Source organism: Pteronotus mesoamericanus, unplaced genomic scaffold (genome assembly GCF_021234165.1).
Source record: "Pteronotus mesoamericanus isolate MK-2021 breed Mesoamerican mustached bat unplaced genomic scaffold, CSHL_Meso_final contig_78, whole genome shotgun sequence".
NCBI classification, from domain to species: domain Eukaryota; kingdom Metazoa; phylum Chordata; class Mammalia; order Chiroptera; family Mormoopidae; genus Pteronotus; species Pteronotus mesoamericanus.
Genome location: NW_026555258.1, coordinates 19272880 through 19296602, shown reverse-complemented (window position 1 = coordinate 19296602; position 23723 = coordinate 19272880). Strand labels below are relative to the sequence as shown.

The window sequence follows — 23723 nt, the reverse complement described above, 5'->3', positions numbered from 1 at the left end:
TATGCCTTGAACAAAGAGTGTGAGTAAGGAAAGATGGGAGAAGAGGGAGGAGAGGTGAACAGAAGTTGCCATGCTAGGGAGTATGGACTTTATCGAAAAAACAGAAGAAAGCTATAAAACATTCCAAGCAGAAGACTGATGTGACCAAATTTATATACTAGAAGGAGCTCTCGGACATCAGTATAGAGAAATGATGGGCAGGGAGACCCATTAGGGAGCTGCTGCAGTAAATAGACAATAAATTAAAGAGAGCTTAACATAGGCAGTGAGAGTAGGGAGAAAGATAAATTAGAAAGGCCTTAAAATATAGACCTGATAAGACTCAGATTAATATAGGGTTATGGTAAAAGGAGGGTGTCAGGGATGATTCACAGCTTCATGGCTTGGGAAACTAAGTAGAAGACCGGGTAGTCACAGAAAGAAGAGATAAAGGAATCCCCAGGTTTCAGGGTAGATGATGAGTTTAGTATTGCACGCATTAGTGTTAAAGGGACTTAAGACCAATTTTCCCTGAATTTTGGAGTCATTTAAATTAAGACTGACACTTTGGCAGTAGAAATGTAGACTCTAGTTCTTGAGAGCCTTGGGAAAAAGTTTGGAATCAGATTTGATTAGCTCTGAAATCATAATACCTTCCCAACTGTCTTCCACAGCTCCCCACAGTAACTTCCCACTACCAAACAGGGATTGGGGCAGAGAGGGGAGCAAGCAACAGAAGATGCCTTAAATAAAGATACATCTGGCTGCATAGGATTAACTCTTCATCTGACACTATCTTACCCCGAAGGGCGCTTTCATATTGAAAATCATGTACAGGTCAACTTAGAGCTATGTCTGCTTGAAAGAAATCCTGAATTTATATTCAACTCTTATTTATTGAAAGCATTCCATATGCCAGTCACTAGTCTGAAGTAGTTGCTTTCATAGAACTCACCAATAAGAGGAAACACGTATTCTCCAACTTTCCCACCAATGCCTTCACTGAGAGGAATTTGGAACTAGAGTTCGTTTCTGGAAGGCATTTTGATTTCCAGAAATATTTTATCTCAAAAAGGACAGTGGAGAACCATTATGGAGATAGTGTCTGCAAAGGACGTTATGTCTTAGGAGCCCATTGCAGTGATGGGGAGAGCAAGCGAAGTTTGACTGTTTTCTGTCCTTTCAGATCTCATTGTTAATTCTGGGTGGATATCAAACATTTTTTGAGATCCAGTTGTCTATGGGACAGCCATACAAGTGACAAGATAGACAAGTGGTTTCAAAAGAGATGTAAATCAGAGATAGAGTGGCAGGAGTCATACATGCATAGACCGTGTCTCATTCTGGAAAAGGGTTAAAACCACCCAGAGTGCGCGCACCGTCCATAGAGGGGTGCCAAGGACTTAACTTTGGGAAAAATCAGGATTTAAATTCTACATAGGAAAAAAAAAGAATCTTATGAAGGAGACAATAAAAAGAACAGGAAAAACAGAAAAGAGCTCTATCGGGAAAGTGAGAAAGAACAAGTAAATAAAACTGGCCAACACTGTCATATGGCAAGGAAAACTCAAGTGAAATATATACTGAGGTATATATCTTAATATAGAGAGCTTAGCTTAATAAATATAGCTTAGCAACTTTTTTTTTTTTTTCATTTTGATATTTGGTTTTTGTCACTATGCTTTTCCAGGCAGATTAAAAAACCTTACGTAGTCAAACCTATTCATCTTTTTTTTTCTATTTTCTCTTTTTTAATTTCTTTTTTATCGTACTTTTTTCCATTACCATTTATACACCCGTGTGCTTCCCCACTGCAATCAGCACACGGGCGTTCATGTGAGTGGGGAGCAATCACACTCAGAAGTCAGACAGACCTGCATTAGAAATTTGCATCCATCATTTACCAGTTTTAAGACTTCGGACATATCACTTAACCTTTCAGAGTTTTAATCGTCTTGCCTACCAAATAGGCATTTATGGTTGTAATCAACAGAGAATGGCCCTGCTTAAGTTCGGAGAAGAGGAATTTACTGGGAGGACTGCTGAGGGTGCAGGCCGGAACCAGAGGCAGTCAGGCGGCTAGCGCTGCCGCCACAGTCTCAGCAGAGGAACGGCATGGTCAGGGTGACACAGCTTCGCTGCCGCGCCCGGGGCACAGCCACCGGGGCTGCCATCCCTGGACACTGGATACTGCTGAGACACTGCCATGGTGGCACATTGCTCTTGGCACGGCTGCCACTGAACATTTGATGCCACTACTACTAGACTGAATCCCAACTGCCTCCTTCTTTGCGTCACTTGTTCCAGATTCAGAGTCCCAGCCAGGGCGTCTGATGGTCTGAGCTTAAGTCAGTTATCCATATCTAGCAACCAGGGGTCACAAGAGCATGTATTCACTTTTCTCCGCTTTTGTAGGGAGAGCAGGAACCTGCCTCCTACCAACCTCACACAAACATAAAAAGAAGTGCAAATACTGAGTTTTTTAAAAACTTCACTATTAAGGATAATGTCTTCCTTGCAAAGATATTTTTATGATTAATATTTGGTCATAAACTGACATTTGTCGTCACAATTTTTAAAATATTTATAAATACTTTAATCAAAACATGAATTGAATAGTATCATTGTACTTGACTTTCTACATAAATTTTTAAGAGTTTATTTTTTAGAGCAGTTTTGGTCTTACAGTTGAGAAGGTGATACAGGGATTTCCCTTGTACTTCCTGTCCACATATATCCATAGCTCCCCCATTATTAGCGTCACTCCCCAGAATTGTTAGCGAGGACGAACCTACATTGACACGTCATACTCACCGAAAACATGTAGTTTACCTTTGGGCTCACTCTTGGTGGTGCACGTTACGTGGGTTTGGACAAATGCATAGTGACTTGTATCCATCATTACCATATCATGCAGAGTATTCTCATTGCTCTGAACATCCTCTCTGCTCTGTCTACTCATCTCTTCTCCCCCTACTCCTCCAGCCCTTGGAAAGCACTGACCTTTTATTGTATCCACAGTTTTTTCATTCCAAAATGTCATATAGTCGGGATCACATAGTATGTAGTCTTTTCAGACTGGCTTCTTTCACTTAGCAATATGCATTTAAGGTTTCTTAATGTCTTTTCATGTCTTGATAGCTCATTTCTTTCTAGCACCGTATAATATTTCATTGTCTTGATGAGCCATAGTTTATTTGTTCATTCACCCACTGAAGGACATCTTGGTTGCTTCCAAGATTTAGCAATTATGAATAAAGCTGCTATAAACATCTGTGTGCAGGCTTTTGTGTACTTAAATTTCCACCTTTTTTTCTATAAATACCAAGGAGTAAAATTGCTAGATTTTATGGTAAGAGTATGTTTAGCTTTATAAGAAACCACAAACTGTGTTCCAAAATGGCTGCACCATTTTGCATTCCCACCAGCAAAGTGTGAGAGTTCTTGTTACTACACATCCTCACCAGAATTTAGTACTTCATATTTTGGCTATTCCAATGTATGTTTAGTGGACATTTTTTCAAATTACTTAAAAATCCTTCTGGCATCATTAAGGGTATGAACAGCCCATGGCAAGAGACTGAGGCAAAGTAGATGAAGACTGCAAGAATAACAACCATTCCATAGCTTTTTCTAGCAAGTGGCAGATGAAATTGGCATCTCCAGTAGAAAACATGGAGAGCTTCTACCCTCAGTACTATTTAAACCAGATGTGAGAACTTCAGGTCTTTAAACTGTAGCTATATTAGAATTTTCCATAGGGTTTTCAGGCTGATATATTGATGCTGCCAGTGGGGTTGGATGAACCAGGAAGAAATACTGAATTCAGGGATATCACCAAGAGGTTAGAGATCTCAGAATAGTTTTGTTCCATGGTCTGGAAAAGCCAAAAAGGGAGACCCATAGTTTGAAAAAGTCTCTGTAACACTCTAGAGTATTGAAGATGTATTTCAAAGAGGCAAGGTGGTGGTATGATATAGAAGCAGTGTAGTCGTCTTTTGGAACAAGCGGATAGATGGGTGAAAATTGTAACATGTTGATTGAATGAATCAAAAAGCAATTGTCCCAATGAATGGAAATATTTGCATGCTTCTCTTGTCTGGTGTCCTTTGTTTTCTGGGAAAAACGGGAACACCTTAAAGAAGCTAGCAGGGGCATCCATCCATTTGTCCACTTCTCCCCTGTGTTGTGCCTTTAGAAATGGACTTCTATGAACTCTATAAATGGGCTTTCTTGCCCTCTAGTTTCCTGTTGGGTTTGGCCAATGATGAGAATCTGCCAGAAATAAAAGGCATTTCATTAGCTGGTGGAGTCCCTCACCTAAAGGTCTAATTTTTCTCTCCACAGTCCTCTCTGCATCACAGAGAAGTAGTTACTGTAGGTTCCAGTAACTGCTTCTCTGCCTCTTCAGCCCTCAGGCCTAGAGATGCAGAGAACAACTTTCAGTGGTTCACAGCTTCTGTACTACATCTTGTAGTTGCCCCATACCTTACCCCTTTTTATATCTCCCCTCAATCTATTTGAGTGAGCCAGCTATTTAGGAACCCAGCCAGCAGCTCAAGACATGTAGGATACACGTTGACCATTTCTGTAAACAGCTTTTCCTTTTGGAAGTTCCTGCTAGCATATAGATAAAAACTCCACTTTCCACATTCACTCAGTGTTTTCTTACCCTCCCCGCACCGCACCACCACCAGGGTCTCCACTTCTAGGCTCTCCCTGTCTCGGCAGTGATACCCCACGTCAGCAACACAGCTCTACTCAATTTCTCATGTTCGAGATCTGATCTCCATTTGACTTCATGAGCAAAGCCTTTCCAGACTTGTCTCAAATCTATCCATCCTCTCCTCTCCATTCACACTATTACAACCTCATCATTTCTCCTGCACAATAACAATGGCCTTAGAGCTGGTTTGTACTCTGAGAAATGAGCTTAACTACATAAAAGTCAAATGGCCCCAGGTTGTGGGCTATCCTTCCAAGGTGAACTCTTAAACTGGCTTAATCCTACCTGCAACACCTAATCCCTCCCTTTATGGTCCTTGCTTCTACTGGCCACTTTCCTACCTTCCTTGTCTTACCAGAAACATCATCTGTTTACTGACTATCTCTGTTTTTGATACATCCACTCTATTTCCTAGCATTACATTTGATTTTCTTTTCTGGAACACTGCTTCCTTGGATTAATATATTACTAACAAATACCCTTTCCTCCCCCCAGCCCCTGAAATAACCCTAATCAACATCCGTCATTTGGGAAGCCGAGAAGGGCTAGAGAGAAACAAATATCACACTAGTGTGTATAGGTATCATTATCAATTTCTTAGTGAACAACCTAAACTGTGTGCTGTCTTATTCTTCAGAATAACTGTGTTAAATTCTCTTCATCCTCACCTTCTACTTTGTAAAGAAATCAACAGATGAGGGCTCAGTAAGCTCTTTGTCATTCTACCTACAAATTCCCCTTCTCATTCCTTCCTCACGCTCTTCTATACACCTTACCAGATTGTCTGTGCAGGACTCTGGCTCCTCCCACCTTCCTTGAGACCTTGAACTATTCATTGCCTCTATGCTCTCCTGCGTATTTAACCCCTTTTCCTCTGCAGAATCCTTTGCACCACACCTTCACAATAAATTAAAAAATATAATAATCTCTGTCTCCATCCAACCTCTCCCTTCAGCTGCTACTTAACTTCCTTAGATCTCCCCTTCATAATTACTTTTCCTGAGAGAATCATATTCATGTACTGTCTCCATGTTATTTCCCATTCACTCCTCAATTGATGTATATGACTCGGTTTTCCCACCTCATGTCTTTCTGTCCCCTGAGAATGCCTTTTAACAAGGTCATAAATTACATCTAAGTGGCTAAATTCAATGGCGGCCTTTCAGTTCTTTCTTACTTAACCTCTCCGTAGCATTCAACATACTCCTGGAAAGCACACTCTTTCTGGAAATGCTCTCTCCCTGTCCCTTCATTTTTGTGATACTCTTAGTTATTCATTTTTCTCTTGCACTAGCTGCTCCTTGACAATCTTTTTCTCTAGCTCTTTATCTTCTATGGGCTTTTAAAGCTTGGAACATTTTATGGCTCAGTTCTAGGGGTTTCTATCCTTCTAAATTATCCCCTTAGCATATCCAATTCACTTTCTAGCTTTAATTGCAATCTACAATTCCCATGGGCTTTCCCTGCTATTAGGATGAAGTTCTTCCTGAGACATACAAGATCCTGAAACACCCTCACTTCTTGTATTCCAAATACATCCTTCCTTCCTTCATTTCCATCACCTCATTGTGTTCCTTTACGCCCCAGGCATTTTTCCATTCTTCTCCCACTACATGTTCCAGTCCGCTCCCAGACCTCCCCAGCATTGCTGTCTGGGTTTTATTTATCCTGCAGGGCATAGCCTCAGTGACTTTTTCTCAAATAAGCATTTTTTGAGTCCTCAGACAAGGCTAGGTTCAATTTTATATAATTTCACGGCACAACACATCTCTCCAGGTTATAATTTAGTTAGTTACTTATGTAATTGTATCATATTCACCCTATAACCAGACACTAAACTCCATTGTTGGTAGTAGATACTCAATACAATTTATTCATTTATTAGACAAACATCTTCTTTTAAGAGCCCCTCCCAATTTTATAATTTGTAGGCTTCCAAAATATTGATATATCTCTACTCACTATCCTAATATTTAATGGGAGATTCTATTCCTTTTAAAAAATACAATTCCAGAATATCTTTTTGACTCCTCAGGAGTTTTCTGGAAAGAGCAATCCATGTGGCATTTCTGACCCACTGTCTGCTGACCAGTGGGGCAGAGAATTCGGTTATTGCCCTTTGTGATAATTAGAAGGGGCTCTTTGCCAAGCTTCCCCAGATGTATGAGAGCATGGTGCAGACCACAACAGATCACTTGGTGATGCGCTGGCTCCAGCAGGAATGGGGTTGGTCTCATCAGCTGCTATGCAGCTGAATTCTAGTATCTAGTTCAAGATGTGGCTCAGAATGGTGCTACTTGTTTAGCCTACTTCCCAGCTTCTGACATGAAGCAGAGATACTAGGGGTGGCAAGGCAAGCTTAATTGATGACTGGCTGTATTTTATTAAAGGGAAGACTGGCTGGCACCCAGTCGCCACTCTCTGTGGCTGAATGAGCCTACTATTGTAAGGAATAGATTTGCTTTTATTGTAGGATAGAAGGCCATTTTGTAGCCAAGTTCCAAGAAACTGCAGCAAGGAGCATAATCGGCTGACAGCCTCCAGCTGCCACACTTTGGGATCATGCCTAAGCCACACTCTCCACGGGTTTCTCTTGGCCAATAATGGATTTATTTTGAACCAGCACTCTCTCTCAAATTCTGGCTTCATTTTCCCTCAACAGAGTTTTGTCCTCTCTTAGCTTTGCAGAGGACTGTTGTCCCCTTCAGACTCAGGGAGTGGTAGAATTTGACATTTCAGGGTCACTGGGTCTATACGGCACAGTTCCCACTGAATTCAAAATGCGCACCGCCCATGCATGTTTGATGTTTTAGGGGAAATGGAACAAAACATGGAGAGTACCCACTCACAGACCCTCCTCCTGAACACATGAATGAGAAGGCCCATTGAAGGGCTCACCTTGGACTTCCCTTCAATGATGGGGGTCCCAATCTTGAGCTTCACTGTAGCTCGCAAATCTGTGGTCACCACAACTTCAAGAATTCAGTGCTTTACCTGGTGCTACTTATGGGAATGAGAGATAGCCCCACTGTTCATCAGCTGATTCCTGTATTTGACATAAAAAAATGCGCTTATCCTGCTAATGTCTAAATTTCTCATGAAATAAGTGGCATTTTGCAGGATATTCCAAGAGCAGAAACCAAATCTATATCACTTCTGTGAAAATTACATTAGGATTATTTTGATTTCAATTGAAGATACCAAATTAATATTATCCAACCCCAAAAAGAGGGGATTTATTAATTTAAATAAAAAGGAAGTTCAGTAGATAGATTTGTCTTTGTATACTGATTCTTGTTAATGGAACATGGAAGCTTCCAACAGCCCTGAATTACCTGGCTATTGTAGGTGGTGATCTAATAAGAAAGAGCTTATTTTGCATTTGGTCCAGTAATATTCCAGGGAGACCTTCAACTAACCTGCCTGAGCCATAAGCCCCTTTCTGGACCAATCACTACAGCTAGGTATGAAGGGGGAGCTCCATCCCTTGGTGTCTCCCAGCATCGAGGATGAAATGCAAATGCCCTATACAAGATCTGCTTGGGGAGGAAAGGCTGGCTAATTTCTCAGAGGAGAAGAGCTCCAAGCACTTTTCTCCTTGGGCTTTTATTGAGTTTAGCTCATATAGAGATACAGAGCATGCGCATAAAGCTCATCAATCAATGTTGAACAGTAATGATTAAAGGAAGGAGATATAATTTAAGGACAACAGTAAAGAGATTACAAGAGTCTTTCTGAGTCAGGGTCTGGTAGACAGAGTGATACCCATTTGGCCCTAAAACCTGGGAAAATAAACTCATCCTATTCTTGGACCCCAAACACAAGTACTTACTCTTAGCAAAGCAGGTTTCATAGGATTTAATGCATTCCTTTTCCAGGCCTAATTGCCCCCCAGAACCACCCGATCCAGTTTAGGGCTATACCTGCCCCTGGCATTGTTTCAAGCCAGAGTCAGGAGGGTGGGGCAGAAAAACCGAGAGATGAGGAGACTTCTTTCAGATAGAATGAGGATTCCGGCCATGACAAAGCCAAGGGGTGAGAGTCTTTTGCCCTTTCTCTGTGCCCCCCAAGTCCTTCCTGATGTCCCCTGTGCAACTGAGTCTGCCTTAGGTTGCCCCTGGCATTGAGGGATCTTACTCATCATTGACTAACCAGCCATTCTCCGGGGCCAAGTAGGGTGATGTGAGGGACGCAGGGGCTGTGCCCCTGCCAGGGGGACAGGTTTTGTCTCCTCGGTGGCCTATTTTCCCAAGGTCTCCTTGCTCAGCTCCATCCTTGGGGCCCTCTCGCCTGTTGGTGAGGCTACAGTTCCTGAAACCAGGCAGGATGGTTCCAAACATTGTAGAGGCATTCTGTGTAGAAAATATTTGCAGTATATATAACAGCTGAAATGATATAAATTATTTACATCCAAAGTATTAAAGGAACTCCTATAAATTAATAATAAAAAGAAAAATGACCTGAGGAAAATGGGCAAAAACCACAGAAGAGGAAAATGAATAACAATAAACATATGAAAAATTTTCATTATCGACAGTATTCAGTAAAATGAACATCAATTAAAACGATGAAATACCAATTTTATTTTACTTAAATGTAAAAATTTAAAGGTAAGTGTTGATGAATGTGTGGGGAAATGGGTTCTCTCCTAAGGGGCTGGGAAGTAGTTCAATATATCATGTGCATCCATGATTTATCTAGTGGAATAGAAATAGTGTAGCCAATAGAAATAATGAGGTAGTGCTGTATATATTAACATAGCAAAGTCTCCAAGACATACTGCTCAGTGGGAAAAGGCAATCTGCGTAGTGGAAAGTTTTAGAAGCCACTGGAGGTGCCCCTCCAGGAGGAGCTGCGGCTGAGAGTGTCATTTGGCTGACAGCCCACAGCTGCTGACTCAGTGGACTTTCGAGGCCAAAGAGAGGGCCTCCAATGTGAGGGGTAAAAATCTTGAAGCAATGAGGTAAGTGCAACCATAGCCACATGTCTACTCTATTGTAGAAGCCCAGAGGAGGCAAACCTACCACAATGTTGGGAAGATACAGAATTTGGGGTCTGGTATGGCTCCCAGAAAGGGGATGATGATCAAGCTGAGACAGGTGTTAACTGGGTGGAGAGGAAGGGAAAAGCATTCCAAGAGGCTGGAACTGTATGAGCGACTTATGATTTATGAGGGCAAGAAAGCTATATATATATATAGTTCCAATGGTTCCATATATATATATGGAACCATTGGAGGGTTGCTAAGTATTAAAATAAGAGGTTGGGATGGATTATAAAAGAGGAAGCTAACAAGGTAGGCAGAGTCCAGCGAAGCCTCTGATATCATTTCAGGGATGTTTGACTTTTTTTTTTTTTTTTTTAATGTGATGAGGAGTGACTGCAGGCATTTGAGCAGGAGAGGCTGTCTGAAAAGATGTTGGAGGACGGTAAGACCCAAGGAAGAGAGAACAGACAGGAGCTATTTCTGTTGTTCAGAAAAATGAATGTCTAAAAAAGAAGCTGGGATAGGTGAGACTAGTAGGAATCGAAGGAGGGGAAGAAATCAAGAAACACTGAGGTGGTATGACCTGTAGGTATTGGTAATAGGTTGGATGCGGGAGGTGGAGAGACAGGGAGGAGTCACAGTTAGATACACCCAAGGCTCTGGTATGAGTGCAGGAGAGGTGGCGAGATGAATCACATCAGGAAAGCTATACCTCAGGGAACACAGTGATGGTTGCAAAAGGCATCTGGTATTGTCCTTCTGTCACTGTCTTAAAAGGGATTCTGAAGGGATTTTCTTTCCCTTGTTCCTCCAGCCCTACACTTGCATTACTGGTCTAAGTGGATACTCACCAGCTGGCCGTGTCCATCATTACAGCCAAGTCTGAGAATTCCTGATTATACTTAGAGCCTGCGGAGCTGCTGACACAAACAGTCATTAGCAGACGACCCTTTTGTAACAAACTATGCTTTAAAATGTAAACTGTGGGGCACTTTCCTTGCATTGTCCAGAAGGAACTTTCTCCTGCCTGAGCCTGGATTAATCATGAGAGAGCTCGTCAACATTCCACTGGTACATATTCTTACCTTGGTTGCCTTCAGCGGGACTGAGAAACTTCCAAAAGGTTGGTTTGAGCAATCTTGTCTTCTTGTTGCCCTGTCACGGTTCTAAAGAGTGTGCGTGTGCTCTGGTAATGACTGATTCATATTATGGTGGGCTTGGGTTTTACTTGGTGAAGTAGGGGTGCAATGTATGGAGAGGGAGAGAGCTGTATAAATAAGTGATTGATTGATGGGCTCCTTTCTAGCAGTATCCCTCCCTGCCTTAAGTTGTGCAATAAAAAATTGAGCCAGGCAGGGCACATAGAGCCCTCGCTAGTAGAGGAAACATTAGCAGGTAAGAACATTAGACTGCAAGTTATCAAGATCTGCTTTATTTATGTGGATGTCAAACTTCAGGGTGGTCTAAATAGATGATGAAAACCTTTTAACTCAGGGATATAATCAACCCTACTCTCAGACATCCAGACTGTTCGCTTCTGAACAAAAAAAAAATCATTTTCACTTTTAATTTTACAAAACTCTTCATAAATATTTTAGTTCTTCACAAATCAGAATTAGAGAAAGGTGCACACAGTTTGCCTATTTTATAAAAGCCTGAAGACAATGGCTTCTCAATAACTTTGAGGCCGAGTCATGATTTGGCTTGGCAAGAGACTGTGAAAGTTTTTTTTCAGTGGCTTTGGAATGTACCGGAAATAACACCACCTCAGGGGAAAGGAAAGCAACTTAAGAAACTGACAAACACCTGTTGCAGTAGCAAGAATGTCCACAGTGATACGGTTTCTGGCCAGTGTGTTATGAAACTGAGACTAGTGTGTTTCAAATCAGGAAGAAAGACTAGAAAATATGTGATTTGCAAAGTGACCAAGGGCTGCGTTGAAATCTTTTTTTAAAAGACATGAGAAAGTGGATTGAATGGTATCCATTAAAGTAAACAGTTTTCAAATTAAATGTGTGACAGTAGCATAAAAAGACTTCTGTGTTTTATGACACACTCAAAGAAATTACTTTCCCTTTATATATTACTTTATCAAAGAACTGAACATACTTGCCTTGTATAGATAAGCAAAGGTAGTATCTGTATATAGATGGGAAATATAGCTTTAGATTTTGTGGTTCATTAAAATTTCTGGAGCCACAATGTCAAGATTCACATGCTAATAAGATACAGCTTTCTTCATAGTCTGATTTCACATTGTTTTGTTTTTTTATTTTCCATTTTACAAAAGCAGTATGATATCTTCACATGCATTTAAACATTTAATTGCCAACTAATCCTTTGAGGTATCTGCAGATAAAAGAGAATCTAGATCTTTTCAAACAGCTAAGAATAGCCAGAAAGACTTAACGTTGCTTTCAGATTATTTTAATACTTCCTGATCATACAACGGATGTCCAGCAAGACAGCACCTGGATGCTGGTACTTACTGATTGTTATATCTTATTTGTGCTATTCTGAACCACAAAGTTATATAGAATGACGTGGTAAATGCTAAAATTCAGTAAAATGTGGTCTTCTAAGGAGCACAACAATGGATTTTGATGGTTTAAATTAGAATTTGGTGCATGAAAAAGGAAAAAAATAAACATTTTTATGTGAGCAACTCCTAATTTACATTCTGGAAAGTAATGAGTTTTAGTTTCCAAATTTTACAGATAAAGCCCTTATTTCAAATGCACACTACATTTTGAAAACTTCAAAATATGGTGCATAAAGGTAACAAAATCAGATATCCTGGCTTAAAAAAAATCAGATTGTTAATCCAACTTTATTTATTTATAATTTATGTGACACTATCATTAGAGTGTAAAATAAAAAATTAAAACAATGTTTTTGCCTAGTCTCCTGTATTTATTGTAAAATCTAAATTAATATGCATTTAACATCAACCTTAGCCAATGACATCAAGTCTAGCAGAACAAAGGTCAACTTACTACACAATCCAGCTCTGAGAATAAAATTATCATGAAAATACAGTCTTTAAAGTTGTAAATGTTGAAATGCATGGACTATATTGGTACAAACAAAACACAACAATGTGCTATTATTTTAATATTATTTAAAGTAATAAAATGTTCTATACAAACTATTTCACAGTTTTTAAAAAATTCTTGAGAGAAGGCAATTTTGAAAAATGTTTTTTCGTTTGTATATATTTTTCCTAAGTTCTTTTTCATGAATAAATCAGGGAATCTACCCAATACTATTTTACAAAACAGATTGTGAGATTTAAAATAGTGCAGGGGTATTCAGTGGATTCCTTTCTGTCAGCATGCCATTTTTCTCAATAAAAGTAATAGCCAACTTGGTGGAATTCATAGTTTACTATTTTAGTTTCAGTTTAATCAAGATTCCTAACATTCAAAGACAAAAGTCACCATCTTTTCAAATCATTTTGACTAATGAAACTTTCAATGATGAGCTCAATATCATAACCCAGAAGGAGGAGAATTTTATTACACACCATCATGTATGAAAGTAGCTAATGTTGCACTAAATTGCTTGCCTTAACCTCAAAAATGTTTAATGCTTTAGCATAAAGTATTAAGCGTAGAGCAGCACCTAAGTTGTGGGAATACAGGAGTTCATGTAAGCAGCACTGAATTTGTTGAACATGCATAAAGAACTCCTTTCTAAGCTTCATTTTAAAAATGACCTTGTTTAGTAGTACACCTAAAAATATTTGAGTCTGACTGATTTACTTTAGAGATATTTGAGTCACCTCCTCTTCTAAGTCGTATGTATAGAGGGATAGGATTCACAGGCTCGACATATGACTAATTCAGAGAGGGCACAGCTGTCATTAAAATGCAGGACACCAAGTCCTGGATGATTGTTTAATACTGATGTGCATTGAAAGAGTAACTCATTGCATGTTAGGGAGAAACCTAAGTTGCTTTAAATATTATTAACCTCAAAGAACAGAAAGAAGGAGCAGAAATTTCAAGATTTCTACTATATTTCCCAAGGTGAATTAGGCAATGGTACAGTGAAACAGAACTTGGCATTTATTGGGGGAAAGTGACAAATGAGGGGTGAGTAGAGGACCTGAAGAAAGTGGTCTCACTCAGGCAGAGAAGTGCAGGGGACCAGAGAATGTAGAAGTGCTCCTGGGCCACACTGAAAATCCAGCTGGGGCTGAGGCACCTTGACAGCAGCTCCGATCGGTACCACAGTGTCACTTTATCGGACAATAACACATGAACAACGGAGTCGCGAGGATAGCTGTCTGGATTAGTTCAAGATTGGTGCTTTCCAGGCAGCTAAAGAACTATAGAGCAAGAACGCTGAGATTTGCTGGCACAATAACCATTGCAGTATAGGTTGAATAACGAAGAAAGTGAAATAAGAACACTTAAGGCCTGGAGAAGTGTTCACCAGTGCTCAACACACAATGTGATGGATTACGCTAAGGACTGTCGGTGACTGGTGAAATGATTACTCCTGGGTATATTTACATTTATATGGATCCCTGTGAAATCATGTCTTAACCCAAAGGAATGTCCCCAGGAGAATCAATTTCAGAAATTCCACCAAGCTGAGCCAGACTCCCTACTTGCCTGTATCCAGTGTCATTCCTGAAGGACCAAGAGTGTGCTCTGAGGCAAAGAATTAGTGCTACAGCACTGATAAGTAATTATTGAGATTATCAATACACCTCACAAGTTCCAAAGACATCACAATACAAAATGACTTATATGTTGTTAAATATATCACCAGTAGAATACACATGTCAGTTTCTAAAATGTGTCAAATGATGAGCAATACTGAATATCCACTTTCTTTGGGGGCTTTGGAAAATTTCCAATACCAAAATGTTTTCTCTGTATTTATCATGTTAGAAAAACATGAATATGGTCCAAGTCTAAGCCCGAATTTTACTAACACAAAAAGGAGTAAATACACCTGACTTCCTTGTTTACTCAATCACTTGGCCATGTTAATCAGCAACTATTCAATCTGAAGTTGGTATAGCAGTGACCAACGCACTAGAGCTTGCTTGTAAAGGGGTAATATTACATCCTTCTCATCAAGCAGATAGTATTCAAGTTACAGTACTCCTTGGGTCCAGAAAAGCGTTGTATTCATTTTCATGTATTTGTTATTCATGTGGTCCTTGGATGGAGGAAAGAAATAGTGCCCTAGTTTAAACAGGCTCTGACTGAGATGAAAGCTGGACAGAAGAATGAAAGTAAACAAGAGATGGTCTGTTGCATTAACCAGGATCATTAAATACAACTATGTGATCCTGTCAGTAACATTTTGAAAGCAAACTTATCTGGAGAATTTTGGAATATGGAAGAAGTGGATTTAACCAGCTAGATTCTACTAAAAGAAATTGACATTGAATATAAATCTTACCATGCCCCACCTCCCCAATCTGTGAGTAACTAGTACCAAGCTGAAGGCATGGTACAGCTTAGAGTTAAAAGACAGGAAGTTTAAACCAGTTTTAACCTTGAAATTCAGCTCTACCACTTTGTACTTTTATTATGTTTAGAGAAGTTATTTAATCATTCCTAGCCTCCATTTCTCATCTGCAAATGAGAATAATAATAGTATGTGTTTTATGCTTGTGATACACAGATGAGATAATGAATGAAAGAATATAATGCATGGCCCATAGCAGGTTCTTAGTCAATTTTAGATGCTAAGTTATTAAAAACAGAGTCAAACTTCACATAAAATTGCCATACCACAGAACATTATGGGAAGGTGTTAACTTAATAAAGTTCTTAGTAACCCCTCACATATTTCTCAATGTCTGTTTGTCAAGGCATTCTAACATTTACTTCTTTGATCTTAACTGATCTCCACAGAATTTGTTACCTCATTAGAAAGATAATATTAATAATATGTCTATTATTGCCATCACTTCTGCATCTATGTATTGAGTGAGAACTAATGAATAAAGTTTTTAAATAAAAATAATACATGGTCATTAAGAACAATTTTGAAAACACAAAATATATAAAAGTTGAAGAGAAAAAGTCACCCATACTTACAGAGTTGTTAACATGTTGGCATATTTTCTTCCTTTTTTTACTACATATCCTAAAAAAGATGTATCATAATAAAATTGTTTATATAATTCTACCATCAGCTGCTTTAAACACTAGAAAATGAGTATAATCTGTATTATCCATGATCTTCGAGGTACCATTTGCAGTCACTGTAAGTAACATTCTAGTTAGATAAGAGTTGCTGGTATATGTTAAATATCTGCTTCTCTAAGATTAAAAAAAAAAAGGGCCCTGATTTGTTGCATTTGTTGATTTCTGTAGTGTAAATGCTCCAGCCACAATTGATTTCAAGCTGCCAACACTGAACTTGTAAGAGATGTGCAAAAGTACACCTTTATATACTGTTTCTATCATACATTAGATGGTAGATGGTAAATAACCTCAAGAACAAAGAGTAAACTGTAGTAAAAAAAATTAGGAATTGATATGAGTGTTATTGCTTTGCTTTTAACATAATTCAGTTACAAATTTATACAATTTTGTTTTTAATAATGGCTATATTTAATGATTGTCTCGTAAAATTCTAAAAATTAATGCTTGGCTCTTGCAAGCTAGTCCAAGACCCTGTGGTGGCTTTATTAAGTCATCTTCACTTACAGCTGAGGATGGCCAGGCACTCATTAAGTGACTTGGTGGGTCAGGAAAGGGATAGAGTGGCGATTCAAATTCAAGCCCTGGGCTAGAGTGCCTCTCAACGCTTAGTTGTCAATAGTCTTTCTTTTTAAACAATGAAAGCATTTAATATTATCAATTAACGTTTGGGCCCATCATTACTTGCATCTCACAAGCTTAATATTATATTTTTTGTTTTTATCCCTTTACAGCTACGTGATTATACAACTGATTGCTTGTTTTGTTCATTAGTTGTTTAGAAAATATATACTTTATACTTAAGATATTGACTTTCTCAAAATTTATCAATTACAAGTTTGCTTCCATTGCATTGGAAAATGAATATTTCTGTGCAATTTTGATTTGTTACAACTTTTTACTACAAAGATAATATGTATTCATTTTTAACACTGTAAGATACAGCAAAACAACAATATAAAATTATATATAATGTTCACACCTAGGGTGAAATGTTTTTTTAATATTTTATTATTCATTCTTTCATTCTCTCTTTCATATACACATAATTGCGCACATGCGCGCGCGCGCGTGTGTGTGTGTGTGTAATTTTCTTTAAAAATTTAGGAGCCTATAACTTCATTGTAATGTTTAGCTTTGGCTTTAGGTCTTTATTTTTAAATCATGAAGCTTCATGATTGTTATCTCTTCCCGATGAATTGTGCCTTTTATTAGGGAGTAGCTTTTCCCTTCATTCTATAAATGCTTATCACCTTCTATTCTATTTTTTCTTATATTAGTACTGTTTATTGCTTTTATCACTTTAAGTAGTACTTACTTTACATATTTTTCCTTCTCTTTGTTTCCAACATTTCTGTTTTAATTTATTTATTTGTGTCTTTTGTGTTTTTTAATCCTGTATGATAGTATCTATCTTTTTATAGGTCAGTTTATACCATTGGCATTTACTGTGATTTCTGATATATTCAGGCATGTTTCTTCCACACTATTTTGTGTCTTCTGTTAACCATGTCTTTTCTTGGTTTACTAATCTTGGCTTACATATCTCCCGCCCTCCCTCCCTCCCGCCCTCCCTTCCTTCCTTGCTTCCTTGCTTCCTTCCTTCCCCATCTCCTCCTCCTCCATCTTCTTCCACTTCTTCTCCCTCCTCCTTCTTTTGACTAATACATTTAAAGTTCCTTTTTTCCCCCTGCTGCTTTGAAAGTTTGCTTTTTAATCTATTTTTTAGTGGAATTATTAATAAATTTTGTACTATATTCCCTGTGGTGTACTTTATGTCCCTGTGACTATTGTAATAACTAGCAATCTGCACTTGTTTATTCCTTTTAACATTGTGCCCATCCCCCTAACTCCTCCCATCTGGCTTCCATCAGCACCTCCTCTGCACCTAAGAGTCTGTTTCTTCATTTATTTTGGTTTCTAGATACAATATGATTTCACTTACATGTGAAGTCTAAAAAAGGAAATAAACAAAACATTAATAAAATTTTAACACACGCATTTAGCCATACATTTTTTTCTCCCCATGTTTGTAGTTATTAAATACTTCTGTCATCTTCCTGTTTATGGTAAAGAGCTTAGCTTTTACTACCCACTGAACTTCTTCTTTGAACTTGGGTCTTACAATTGTTTATCTATAATTTTAGTTTCATTCTTTTTTAAACACAAAAATTAGGGGTTTGTTTTTTAAATATTCCACACTGAGTTAAAATTGCAATAATTTAACCACCATCTATGTTTACTATTGTCATCTCTCATCCCTTTCTTTTGGGAACAAATTACTTCTTACTGAGGTTATAGACTTTACCAACTGTTTCACAGAAGGTTATGAGTAGTAAACAGTTTCAGCATTTGTCTGTGTCTTTATTTTGTCTTCATTTTAAAATTATAATCTAAGCTGGCTATAAAATTCCAGACTAAGAGTCATTTTATCTCATCCCTTTAAAGGTATTAGTCCATTGCATTTTGACATCAATTGTCGCTGAAAAATCTCATGTCAGCCTATTCGACATTTCTGTTAAAGTAATTGATCTTTTCTTTCTAGTATGGTTTAAGATTTACTATCTTTAATTTTTATAGATTTAAGCCAGCATATCTAGGGATGAATTTATTTTTCTTTATCTGACTTGGCCCTTGGTGTAACTTTCAATCTATATATTCATGCTTTTCTTTTTTTAATTTTGAAAAATAATCAGCTATATATCCCTCCTAGGCCATTCCTTCTGTTTTATTTTTCTGAAACTTCCTTTAGAAGTGCCTGTCAATCTAGATTTTATGTCTCTTAATATTTTTCTTTAATACCTTTCATTTCTTTATTTCTTTGTATATTTTAAAGGCTGTTTCAGTGGAAAATTGGAAAAGGGTGGCTTTGGTAATTATATATGCCATTTCACCTAAAAATTCTGCTCTCTCATTTCAGCTAATCTCTTTCAACCTTTTAAAAATATATAAGTCTTATATAAAGGCCTCAGAAATATAGTCCTGTTCATTTAAATAATATGTCAGTAAATGTGTTAGCCCTGGGGATAGAAAGAGGTCCAGACATTATTCCTGACCTAAAGCTCAAGGTTTTTACAACTGAGTGTAGAACGAAACATAAACAGATCATTTTAATAGTGTCTGCGTGATAAATACTGTGAAGAGGGACTAAACGGGATGCACTAAGGTTAAGGAAAAAGGCATTTGGCCCTAACAAGTCAGGGAGACTGGGAGGAGATGATACTTTAAAAAGATTTTAATGAAAGAACAGCATTAACAAGGGGGATATGAGCTAAGTGAAACACACTCAACTACCACTTTCCATTTCCTTCACTCTCAGCCAATGAGTTTGCCTTGGAGTTTACTGAAAAAAATGAGATTATTTAGATAATAGGTATATCTTTTATGGCCAATGTGCCAGTTCTTGGTGCTTCATGAGGCCATTACCAACTACTCTGCATCTAAAATATTGTCCACACTACATACCTGGCTTTCATATGTACCTTGTGTTTTAACTAAAATGGCCATAAAGTTTATTGTCCAAACGCAGGTACTTTTGGGGCAAAAGGGGCAGTATTAATAATTGTATCAGGATGGCAGGCATAACTGATTATGATAGCTGATCATTTTATGTATCTATCCTACCTTGTCATCTAGATTGTTGGTCCTTACAGGACAAAGGTGTGTTGTACACACCCTTTTGCTTCTAGTCATTACCCCCAATCCTTCTATCTTCCCCCCTCAATCCTAGCCAATTACTAATATATTTTCTGTCTCTATAGATTTGTCCATTTTGGACATTTCATAGAAATGGAATTGTATAATATGTTGTCCTTGTGACTGGCTTCTTGCATTTAGCTTATTGTTTCCAAGGTTTTTCTATGTTGTAACATGTATCATACTTCATATATTTTTATTATCAAATAATATTTCATTGTATGGTTAAACTACATTTTATCCATATCTGTTCATTTGTTGGCAGACACTTGGGTTGCTTCCACCTTTTGGTTATTGTGTATAATGCTGTTATTAAAATGGGTGTACAAAAACCTGTTAGAGTCCCCACATTCAATTCTTTTAGGTATATACCCAGAAGTGGATCATATAGTAATTGTATGTTTAATGTTTTGAGAAACCACCATTTTTTTCCACAGCGGTTGCATCATTTTACATTCCCACCAGCAGTACACGACTGTTCTAATTCCTCCATGTCCTCACCAACGTTTGTTTTTTCTTTCCTTTTTGATTATAGCCATCCTAGTGGGTATGAAGTGGTATCTTATTGTGGTTTGATATGCATTTCCTTAATGGCTAATGAAATTGAGCATCTTTTCATTTCTTTGTTGTCCATTTGTCACATTCTTTGACAAAAAATCTATTAAGATCCTTTGCCCATTTTTACTTGTGTCATTTATCTTCTTACCATGGAGTCTTTTTCTAATCTACTCATACGCAGATGTGAATTCTCTATAAACATGATAAAGCTTAAACTTCAAAGTCTCTTATTTGCAGGAGCTTCTCCTAAGACCCTAGAAATGTGTTCAGATAAACACATATATTTTTTAAAGATTTTATTTATTTATTTTTAGAGAGGGGGGAAGGGAAGGAGAAAGAGAGGGAGAGAAACATCAGAGTGTGGTTGCCTCTCACACTCCCCCCACTGGGGACCTGGCTTGCAACCCAGGTGTGTGCCCTGACTGGGAATCGAATCGGTGACCCTTTGGTTCACAGGCCAGCACTCAGTCCACTGAGCCCCAGCAGCTAGGGCTAAACATACATACATACATATATATTTTTTTAATAAAATGTGGGGGAAATTGTGTTTAAACTGTTAAGAGTACCATCTCCTTCCACTCTCACTTCCCATCCGTCATACTTCCTTTCAAGGTGACTGGTGTTGGGGTGGCCACAGACATTTTATATTCATAACTTTATATATTTGTCCTTCAAGAGGGCACCTAAATTATATATCTTTGGGCTTTCCAAAACCCGGACCTGTCCCTACTCACCTATAATAAAATCTAAGTCCTACTGTCTTGAGAGCTTTCTTTTTTGATTCTCGAATGCCTTGTTTGGAAGTAGAAACAGAATTCTCTACATAAAATCTTTCTTCTTCTTGGCAAATCCGGGCTATGCGGAAGCGTAGCTCTCGTTCGGGTGTGCAGTGGCCTCAGAGGGTCAGTAAACAGCTCTCGTGTGCCTCCCCTCCCCTGGCAGCTCCTGTCATCACCACCCCCCTTGAGACAGTGGACGCCTTAGTTGAAGAAGTGGCTACTTTCATGTGTGCAGTGGAATCCTATCCCCAGCCTGAAATTTCCTGGACTAGAAATAAAATTCTCATTAAGTAAGTATTCTGTCTTGTCTTTTTCTTTGGGGAGGGGGTGCGGTGGGCTAAGAATGCCAAAGACGCCTTGGGATTTATCTTGACATAAAAGCAACCACAGCTCTTGGCAGTATTGAAGTTCACCTTCCGTAACATATAAAATGCAAATGTACTCATTTCATAAATGTAAGATCTGAACTTCAGTGAGGTCAAGGGGGTTGCTCAAGGCAAAACAGTGATTTACTGTTGGGGACTGACATGGAAAGGGAGGGCTGTTTGCTTCCTTATGTGTCCCAAAGAATTAGAACTATGCCTGGCACTTGTTAAGGTTTCACTAAATATTTGTTTAATGAATGAATAAATACGCAGTTAATTGTTAGTTACTTCTATAAATATTTAACCCTTTCCACTAGTTACATTAATGTGCGTATGTTCATTTTCCAGCTGCTATTTCCCAGTAATTGTGGGAAGAGAACTCTGTATCTTGGTAACGATATACTTCCCGAGTAAAGTAAACTTTACATTTGGTCTTATCGGTAGACATTCCTTTTGAAAGCATTTTTAAAGGACTCAATGCTGCTTTGATTATTGGAGCCTAGCAAAGATTAGAATATAATGTTAGCTTTATATGACTAAAGAACGTTGTTTCACCATTCAGAATTCACTCGTTTCCTCACTGACAAGTCACCCGTTTGATCCGTTCACCATAGCCGAAGCATCAGAGGTGAGGCACTAACCTGGCACTTCCCCCTGTGCCCCGCAGGCTCTTTGACACCCGGTACAGCATTCGCGAGAACGGGCAGCTGCTCACCATCCTCAGCGTGGAAGACAGCGATGACGGCATCTACTGCTGCATAGCCAACAACGGCGTGGGAGGCGCTGCCGAGAGCTGCGGGGCTCTGCAAGTGAAGATGAGTGAGTGACAAGGACAATCCTCTATTGATTTTTACATTGACTTGGTACATTTAGGAGCAGGCACTAAATAGAGACTCCCACAGACCTGGAGGTCCAGAAGCTAGACAAGTTCAAGTTCAAAACACAACCTTGAGGCAGGTAATTCCACCCCTCTTATTCCTGCCATCAACCACCACCCTCAAAGCAAGTCTCTTAGTTCCTGTCCTCTCCATTTTCTTGCCTTGATACAGCTCTTTATCTGTTCCACCCGGACCTCTTTTACGGAGCAAAGTCTTAGTTTCTTACTCTCTGCCTTTAGAACAGTTCCATTACAATCAAATACACCCCCTCCTTTTCTTTTTTTTACCTCTAGTTGCTTAACAAATATTTCTTTTACCCCTTTGCTTTATTTCAAACTTGATTTTCTTGAGTGACTTTTCTGCTTAAATGGAGGCTGTTCATTTTTTCCCCACTGCATGTGCCCAAGGCTAGCAAGTGTTTCTGGCCAATCAACGAGCCCTTGTTTAAGCCGTCATTGTGTATTTGTGTGCAAAATCATTCCTCTTGTGAGGATCTGTGCCATCTGACCAACTCTACTTGTCCAGTCCTCTACCCAGGTCCAGGCACTCCCTGCATTTGTCAAAGACTTTGACTCCAGACTTAATATCTTTCTTTCCACCTCTATTCGTAGTGTCATCCTAGGCGATTTCAGCAGTCATGAAGCAGAACCTCTAGCCACTTCATCCTTCCGATTCCTTGACCTTTGCAAGTCCAGTGATGTTTGCCTTAACTTTTTACCAGCCTACCCAGTCAGTGAGGTGTCACCCCCAGGAAATGAACTGTATTTAAAACCTTAGGCTCTAGCATGCCATATCCTGAATAGGAACACTTCTGATTCCTGCTCTGCTTGAGGAGGGAAGCGGTTTCCCAGACTCAGCTCATGCTATGCCTCCAAATAAAAGGCACAAATTCCATCTGTCTCTTTCTCAGCTAAGTGCAGAGTCTGCCTCTCCCAATTCCTTGCTGCCCTGGACTCCTCTCTGTTCCCCCTTCCACTGACCACCAAACAGGACCTCATTCCTCCCATACTGAGTTCTCTCTCCAACCTGGTAGTGTATCGTCAAACACTCCCTTGCCAAAATCCTTAGATCTCATGGCCTCCTGTGCTGTTGCTTGTAAACTCTTAGGCTTGTAAGAATATAATCTTTGTTTTCTTCTATCTGACACCAAGCAACTGATGGGGGAAAAAAAATCACATTAATATGCATATTGGCACCATAAAATTTACTGAAATCCAGTTCCACTAGAGGTTTTTTTTTTTGTTATGGTTATTGATTCTCATCATTATGTATTGTTATCTTCCATCTTTCTATTCTGTTTTGTTGGAGAAAATCATTAGCTGCTTCTTTTCACTGTGAGCATGTGAGATAATGTATTCTGAATTTTTGCATGGCTGAAAGTCTTTCCTTTGCCCTCACTCTTAGATAATAATTTAGGCATAGAATTAGAATTTAAAAAGGCTTTTTTCAATTATTCATTTTCATGTGACATTCTTGCAGATGAGAAATCTTTTTCTTATTTCTTTACAGGTAAATTGGATGTTTAACTTCCTTAAAAATTTTTTAATTTTTCTCTTTATTTCTAGAATTTCTCATAGTC

At 38.7% G+C, this 23723-nt stretch overlaps 1 protein-coding gene and 1 pseudogene across 3 annotated transcripts in view; both read left to right on the top strand.

The window, feature by feature from the left end:
- LOC129079502 (lysine--tRNA ligase-like) overlaps positions 1-2062 on the top strand; it is a 40936-nt pseudogene extending 38874 nt beyond the window's left edge.
- An 8517-nt stretch (positions 2063-10579) lies between these two features.
- The window catches only part of MUSK (muscle associated receptor tyrosine kinase), an 82052-nt gene continuing 68908 nt past the window's right edge, over positions 10580-23723 (top strand). For all 3 annotated transcript variants that reach the window (XM_054584535.1, XM_054584534.1, XM_054584533.1), the window contains exons 1-3: positions 10580-10815; positions 21065-21191; positions 21934-22085. In XM_054584535.1, the coding sequence (XP_054440510.1) occupies positions 10737-10815; positions 21065-21191; positions 21934-22085 (358 nt within the window). In that variant the 5' untranslated portion in view covers positions 10580-10736. The remainder of the gene's footprint in view (positions 10816-21064; positions 21192-21933; positions 22086-23723) is intronic.